We start from the raw sequence: 8,495 nt of genomic DNA on the forward strand, positions 1-8,495 counted from the left end.
TTAGTGGCGATGTAGTTTCCGCCTTTGTTGATTTAGTTTGTATGAACTAAAGATGACTTAACCGTTTATATGCATTGTGTTATTCAGGAAATTGTGAATCAGGTTAAGTTATCATTCGATAACGATAAGTTGATTTTCCGCATTTGAGTTACTTAAAGTGATGTCGCGGAAAAGGAAGGTTTTAAAAATGAAACAATTTTATACAATCTCTTTATTCAAGAAAAAAAAATTTACCCATTTTTCCGCAATGTTTTGAGAAGTATTTTTCGGGGCGTTACAGCCCGAGGTAGAGCACTCAATGGGCTAGGGTGGCCCCATTGCGCCTTACCAACCCTAGGGAAACTCCAAAGACAAGCCTAGATCGTTTGTACAAACGGACTTTTAGGGTGCTAAGATCCAAAGTCGATAGGGAAATAGCCCAGATCGTACGCTAAGGTCCCTAAGCAATCACTTAGTGGAAAAGGAAGTGATTGAGCGATGACAACCAGGAGGTGGGTTTGGAAGCAACCATCCTTTGAAGAAAGCGCAATAGCTCACTAGTCTAGCTCCATGGCACCGAAAATGTATCAGGGCTCAAGTGATTCACTGAAAGACGAGACCTTGAAAGTTGTTCAAGTGTCAGTAGCGGGACGTTCTGTCAATCGGGGAAGGTTTTTGGTGACAAGACCTGGAGATATCAGAAGTGAGAATGCTGACATGAGTAACGATAAATCCTGTGAAAAACACGATCGCCTGCCAGTGGAAGGCTTTCTGCGTTCAGTTAATCTACGCAGAGTGAATCAGTCCCTAAGGAAGCCCCGAAAGGGCTGCCGTCCAATGGGTACACGAAAGTGACGAAGTTGCTTTGACTACAGAACCATGCCTGTCTGTTGGAGTGAATTGGATGATCGGGCCGAGGGCATCTTGAACCCCTCTTCCCCTCACTCTCCTTTCCCTAAGATGAACCTTGAGTCATCAAAGCCTTTCTGACTCGGCCTGGCCCTACCACACACATATGATGGCCTACCAGCACCATACGCGGCAGCAAGATTCAGAAGATAGTAAGCACATACCGCAACAGTGGAGAGGACTGTTCGTATAGTAGTAGGTTTGACAATCGGCTCATCAACATGCCATTAAACACAAAGAGAAAAATAAAACACGTAAATCCCTTCATTCAGCTCTAAGCGAGAAGTCAGAAAAGACTGACTCATAAGATCAATTGACGATTCTGATGGACGAAAGACTTTGCTTTGTATAGGCGTCACTCATACTTAAAAACAGAATAAGTATCTTCCACAAAAGGTGTTCGAAAACCAGAAGCCTGTGGCAGACTTCGCTGATAAACCTCTTCACGATTGCAGAGAGAACAGTATTGAAAAATCTCATTGCGATAAATTTACTTTTCAAATAGGAACTCGCCTAGCCTATATGAATGGATTTCGAGATGAACCCTTGAGAAGGAATTTTTTCGTGTCTTAGGGCCTTGAAATAATAGGTTTTTTGCATCAAATCAAGAGGCTGTGAGGAAATAAGTAACATAGTTAATAAGGAAGGGGTATGCATCTTATCATCTTATATTCTAGAATAAGAAAGGAAAGAGAAAGGCTGCACATGAATCTGGCTGACGAAATGCATGTGGAATGTCCATCATCGAGAAGAAGTCGATTTGGTGAAGCATAAAAAAAAAAAGGAAGAAGAGATCTTATTAGTTTAGTTAACCCTTGGGCCAGCCCTTAGCATCTCAAGAATGCGCTCTTCTCAAGCGAATCCAAATAGGTGTTGGTTTGCACAATGGTAAACAAGCAAACTGAAATATGGTTAACTAACTTAACTACCTTTTGTCAAAACCGATCAAAAATTGGTCAAAACTGGTGAATCGGCCGGTATTTTACTAAACCGACCGGTTTATACACATATTATTTTTTTTAAAAAAACTTAAAAATTCATTACAAGGTGACTCATCTTTCCAACCTTTCTTCAACATTTCAAGGCACATGCTTCCAAAACATACTTAGATTACAACTTTTGATTCCTAACATTCGTGTGTAATCTCAGTGACATTTGTGTAATCTTGGAGTACTGTCTGAAGATAGGATTTGGTAGAAAAGTATAATATTCATTTGAGAGAACTTTGACTCATTCGTGTTAAATGTTAAAACCAAATTTATTTGTTTTGTCGAGTGAATTGTGAACTTATATCATTTATTTATATTTTGCGGTTGTTAAGTGATACTTTTGGATTGATATATGTTTTTCATTTTAAACTTTGAATTTGTTAAAGAGTTAAAGTTGTTTATTTATGTCAATTTTGAGTTGATTATAAATATGGATTATAAATTTGAGTATCTACCTATTTGGAATTTTTTTTGTTATAGGTTTATATATATATAAGTAGGTATGTCCGGTTTAACCAGCATGCGGTTTAATTACTGAACCACTATATCACTATACCGGTACCATGATCAGTTTGATAACTGGTACGGTTTTAACAACACTGTTTAATTAGATGGAATGGAGTTTGGGACATGAGGGATAATGCTCCTAAGATGAAGAAGAACTTGAAGTTGAAATTTGGTGAGGGATGAGTAAAAATAAATGTATTGAATAATGAAGAGATTATGTGAACAACTTTACATTTATTAAATAAGAATAATAGTAATTGAAGATTTTACGCAATGAGTTGCAAATTTTTGATTGGACGAAACACGCATTCCAGATATGTGATACTTGTTTAAACTTACATCATTTTATTAAAATGCACTAATAAGTAAGAGTAAATATAATTTTAGTCTCTCGTATTTTTGACGACTTGACCTTACCAAATTAGTTCCTAATAATTTTAAATTTCAATTTTCATCATCATTTGCAAAACAGAATCACGCTAGTCTTATGTTCTTACATATGTGTTCACACATTAACATGTTTCCTCATATGACACATTGACTACATACATGGCAAAATATGGTGATTCCAAAGTCAATATTTTACAAATTTAACAAAACTTCGTTGCTTTGTATTAAAAAATAAACATTCACAAAACGACATATTTTTATATTATTTAAAAAAAACAAAAAAAAACCTGTCCTTATATAAACCACAAGATGAAGAATACACAGTTGCCATCATCAAAAGCCACCTAATTCTCTTCTCTTTTCCATTTCCAATTTTTGAATCTTGTTTCTGTCTAATCAATTTTGAGTAAATAATATAAAATTATAAAATTTTATTTTCAAATTTTTTCTATTTATATATGTGCCAATTTTTAATTGTTGAGGTCAAAAAATTGAAACATGTGATCTCCATCCCTCTTCTCCATTTATCCTATGTTTACATCAACCACCCTCTGGAGATGTTTTTGTATGGTAACGGTAATAAATTCATGTGATACCGTTATTTTTTTATAGTAATAATAATTGATGATGATTAAATATAAATAATAGATGATACACTAATAATATAAAAAAACTCTTTTTTCATTGTATACATATTTTTTCGTAAATTATTAAACTAACAACAATAATAATGAAATTCAATATTACCTATAAGGGGTAACCCCAATTATTATTAATTGATTACATTTGTGTGGTTGGTGTATTATTTTCATTCTTCACCAACTAGTCACCTCACAACATAAAATTGAATCCACCTGCCACCATCTGTAGATCCTTGCCGTGCCTTTCCTCCTCTGTTCGCTTTTGTCTTCACTCACTGCCACCACACCTTTTCGCCCCTATTTTCTGCACCCACCACTGTGCACATTATTTCATTCAAGGTACTTTCTTATTCAATTTCCTAACTTGCCTTAAATTCAACAAATTTTGAGTTTAGTTTTTATTTTTGTTAGGGGTTGGGTTTCATCCACATGTGTTGAATTCTTAATGGTTTAGAAGTTAAAAATAGAGAAATACGTGAGAAAGAGATTAAAAAGATGAGAAATGGAATAAATTCTTGTATTGTTTAATTAGATAAAAAAAAAGTATTTTTTTCTCCATCACTCATCTTCTTCCATTTTCTCCTCTGGAGAAAAAATCTATTGTGTTTCACCTTATTTTCCTCTATCTCTTCTTAATTTCTTTTGTGTACTAAAAGAGGGAAATATATTATTTCACTTCACCTTCACCTTCACCTTGGTTCTAAAACCACCATAGGAATGGAATTGAGTTTGTCCTAATAAATTGATTATTTGTTTTAGTATTGTGGTAATTTTCTCTAGTATTTTGAATTTTTTTCAATGAAATATTTAGGTTCCTATGAGAATCTATATGGTGGGGAAAATTAGTGATGGAATAAATCAATAAAATCTCAACAATACTTATAAGGGTAAGGTATTAAAAAGTTAGAGATTTTAATCGGAATAATACTAAATAATATTTACTCATTTTATTATTTAAAATAGTCAGATAAGTTGGTACAGTTGTCTGATATTAAGCTTGAATCTAGACGTAGATTTTGATATTGTTCACCTACATTTTATTTATCCACCTTTTACCAAACTTATGTTTCATATATAAGTTTTATTTAGACTTATAGGAATGTTTTTAAGGACTCACTTAAAAAATAATATGATAATATTGATTTAGAAAATGATTATTTGAATGAATGAATGTTAATTTAGAAATAATTATTAATCATATATCCCTAATATTTTTTTTCCACTTTAAGTGGTATTCTCTTTTCCATACTTCTAATTTTATTTTTCCATGAGAGCAATCAATTAAATGTTATGATTAGATGATTGATTTTATATAAACAATGTTCTAATATACCTAAAATACTTGTTGTTAGGGATAGTAACAAGTCTATAAATATTACTTGAATCAACATATTCGTTTATATTGGGTCTACTTGGATATTCGTTGGATCAACTATATGCGGGTCTTAGGTATTCAGTTGATTTGATGTATCAAGAAATTCAAAAATTATTAAAAATGAGAAACTTATATAATTGCACGTCTAATTCATATAATTCTACACAATCAAAGGAGAAAAATACTAAAAGAACTTACTTCAAACATATTTTAAATTATTGATTAAACATAACTCTTTTTACTAAAACAAATATTAAAAATAAAATTATCACTTCAACATTATCATAAAAAACTATTTAATAAGAATTGTTTAATCAACCTAACATTATATCATGGATTACAAACATAATATCACTACTTATAATATGTGATCATAATTACAATAAAATTATTTTTAGCAAAAACTATTAAATCAACACAATATTACATCACATTTATGGATTAAATAACATAACATCAACATTAAACAATATAACATTATATTTATGGAATAACATTATATTACAATCATTAATTAATAATGTAATATCACAATTATGATTAATATGACTAGCGTGTCGACAGCCACTTCGTGTCTGTCGACCCACATTCTTATTTTTTAGTATTAAATATTTAATTTTTATATATTTCATTTTAGAGAATCATATTACTTTTTATTGAGTATAGATAATATTATAATTTATGTAACAGAAAAATATGATAATAAATTGTAATATTACTAAAACTTACATTAAAAATTGCATTGGTGATTTGATATTTTTTGTGCGTATAACTTGCTCTAACTTTCATTAATATTTCTTTTTTTTAAGTGATAAAACAATATAGTAATAGTTAATTAGAAGGGTAAAATAGACAAAAGAAAATTATACCATATGTAGGTAGTTATAATATGTTTTGACTTTATATAGAAATATAGATATAGATATTACGATAAAGTTATCTAAACTCGTTCAATAGCGAATCTTAAAATCTTCAATCCTAGTTACCTACTAGTTAGAAAAGCTATTACTTTGGAGATATTACTTGCGAATCTGAGTTGCCATTATCAATTTACCACTCGTTGTCCAGACAAAATATTAAAAGCTTAATTTAATAATTTATTGTTTTTTTGGTACTACCAATAATATATGTTTACCTTTTGGTAAAGAATTAATTATTTTGGGGTGCATGACTACCTTTTCCAACAACTGTAGCTCTCAAGAATCGAATAATTAACTATTTAATCATTATGAAATCTAATGAAACCTTATACCCTAAACCAGTATACATAATACTTTTTAATAACATAGGACATTATCCTTAATACTTTTAATTTTGTTATTCCTACTTTCTTCTCTTATTATTTTTAAATTTGTAATGTATAATTATGAAGTAAATTAAATTCCTTACTTTATATGCAAGAGTCCAAGCCTCTTGCCATCTTCTGCGCATGGCAACATCTCTTTCCTTTGTCAACCTTTCTTCTTGAGGAGCACAAATCCTATCCTAGAAATGTGTATATGGTCGATTAAAAAATATATTTAAATTAAATTTTTAATAAATAAATATTTTTTCTGATCAAAATGAAAGATACACTTTTTGGAACTTTTAATTCCTTCTTCCTTGTCATATTTTTCTCTATTTATTTTTCCTTTTTCCTACTTTTTTATTAGTTTCAGCTTTTTTTCCTTGTAATGTTTAGAAACTGAAGACAGAGGAAAGTGAATGGAAAACGTGAAGATGAAGAAGAGACACCCTTCTATCCCTCCCAACTTTGTCACTATCGATGATCTTAAACAACGTTGGCTCAAACAAAAGCAACATGAAAAAGAAGAAGCTGAACAAAAAGAAGCTGAAGAAAAAGTACGACAACTAGAAAGAGAAAACGAAGAAAGAGAACGACAGCGTTTTCAGGACCTCCAAAAACAACAACAACAAGGTGAACCTGTTGCTGTGGTTCGAACCCGATCTGCACCTCGGGTCCACAATATGAAGCAAATACAACACCGGCCTAAAATTCAAACCGATTCGGGTATTAACAGCCGTTGGATCGCGGTAGCAAGAGATGGAAATGTTGAACTAGACAATAAGGGAAAGGAATCGAAGAAAATGAAGAAGCTAGAGAATAAGGGAAATGAATCTAAGAAAATGAAGAAAAAGCGAAATGCCATGGTTGTAGTGAAAGGGAAAGAAACAAATGAAGAATCAGAGTTCTCTGAGGCGAAGAAATCTGCAATTGAAAGCGGGTTGAATGAGATGGACAAAAATGTGAAGCGAAACTCTAAGGTTGTAGAGAAAGGGAAAGAAACAAGTTTGGAATCAGAATTCTCTGAGGCGAAGAAATCTGAAATTGAAAGCAGATTGAATGAGGTGTACAAAAATGTGAAGCGAAAACCTAAGGTTGTGGAGAAAGGGAAAGAAACAAGTGAAGTATCAGAGTTCTCTGAGGCGAAGAAATCTGCAATTGAAAGCAGATTGGAGGAGGTGTACAAAAATGTGAAGCGAAAACCTAAGGTTGTGGAGAAAGGGAAAGAAACAAGTGAAGAATCACAGTTCTCTGAGGCGAAGAAATCCGCAATTGAAAGCAAATTGAAGGAGGTGTACAAAACTGTGAAGCGAAAACCTAAGGTTGTGGAGAAAGGGAAAGAAACAAGTGACAAATCAGAGTTCTCTAGGGCGAAGAAATCTGCAATTGAAAGCGGATTGAATAAGATTGACAAAAATGTGAAGCGAAAACCTATGGTTGTGGTGAAAGGGAAAGAAAAACGTGAAGAATCAGAGTTCTCTGAGGCGAAGAAAGCCGCAATTGAAAGCGGATTGAATTTGGTGGAGAAATTTGTGAAGCAAAACCCTAGTGTGGAGGAGTTGAAGAAGAAGGAGAATGAAGTAATTGCAGAATCAGAGAGTTCTGAGGCGAAGAAATCCACAACTGAAACTGAAATTGAATTGAATGAGGAGAAGAATGATGATTCAATTGTGGATGAGGTTGAAGAGAAATTTGGGGGTTTATTAGTGAACTCTGAGAATGGAAAACAGGGTGGGAAGATTAAGAGAGTGAGTAAGGGTTTTGGTCAATCCCAACCAGTAAGAGCAAATGAGTACTATTTTGGTGGCAGCCATCACGGCTTTTCTCGTCCCGGCCAAGACCGCCATAATGATAAGAGAAACAAGGTGGTTTGGGTAAAGAAAGGTGGAAATGACAATGCTCATGGTGGTGGTGGTGAATTTGAAGCCTAGCTTTGTGTCCTTTTTTAATTAATGAAATTTAATCACTCATTATCTTATGATATTTGAACTATGTGCAGCTAAATTGGACAGATTAATGTAGCTTTTCATGAAAGAAGACGTTATTCGTCTTACCCCATGAAGGAGATTGCATCTTCTGGTAAGAAAACTTTTGTTATGTTAATTGTTGGTTACGATTTTGGATTGAAGGTTTTAAGGATACCGTTTGCATATAATGAGCTATAGATAGGAATAGGATAGGAAATCTGGTCTTGCTAGGATCATGGAACGGCAAGAGAATAATACATCTGATTTCCTTTTGAAAATAATAGGTGCATCACGTGTAGCTTTTCAATATAATTCAGCAGAAACGTTTGGCCTTTTTTTTGGAAAACTATGTGATGAAATTCCCAAATTTTTGCGTTCTTCATGTTCCCTCATCCAGGTTTTAAATTACTGTTGTGATTACCGGTATATCTTAGTAAATTGGGGTCATTGCAT

The 8,495-nt window shown here is 32.7% G+C and overlaps 1 protein-coding gene across 4 annotated transcripts; it reads left to right on the plus strand.

Annotated features, from left to right (window-relative positions):
- Positions 1-3,585: 3,585 nt before the first annotated feature.
- LOC109338978 (neurofilament medium polypeptide) lies at positions 3,586-8,178 on the plus strand. Of its 4 annotated transcripts, none has more exons than XM_019576328.1 (2): positions 3,586-3,754; positions 6,472-8,178. In XM_019576328.1, exon 2 carries the CDS (start codon positions 6,495-6,497, stop codon positions 8,004-8,006), a length of 1,512 nt encoding a protein of 503 aa, XP_019431873.1. In that variant the 5' UTR covers positions 3,586-3,754; positions 6,472-6,494; the 3' UTR covers positions 8,007-8,178. The 4 variants fall into 4 exon arrangements, with proteins under 4 accessions (XP_019431873.1, XP_019431876.1, XP_019431874.1 ...); XM_019576331.1 differs by lacking the exon at positions 3,586-3,754 and having other exon boundaries at positions 6,392-7,357; positions 7,607-8,178; XM_019576329.1 differs by lacking the exon at positions 3,586-3,754 and having other exon boundaries at positions 6,392-7,055; positions 7,170-8,178.
- The last annotated feature ends 317 nt before the right edge of the window (positions 8,179-8,495 follow it).

Source organism: Lupinus angustifolius, unplaced genomic scaffold (assembly GCF_001865875.1).
Source record: "Lupinus angustifolius cultivar Tanjil unplaced genomic scaffold, LupAngTanjil_v1.0 Scaffold_50_78, whole genome shotgun sequence".
NCBI lineage: Eukaryota > Viridiplantae > Streptophyta > Magnoliopsida > Fabales > Fabaceae > Lupinus > Lupinus angustifolius.

Excerpts from the sequence above, each read along its gene's own strand:
- LOC109338978 (XM_019576328.1), top strand. The coding sequence starts at position 6,495 with ATGGAAAACGTGAAGATGAAGAAGAGACACCCTTCTATCCCTCCCAAC.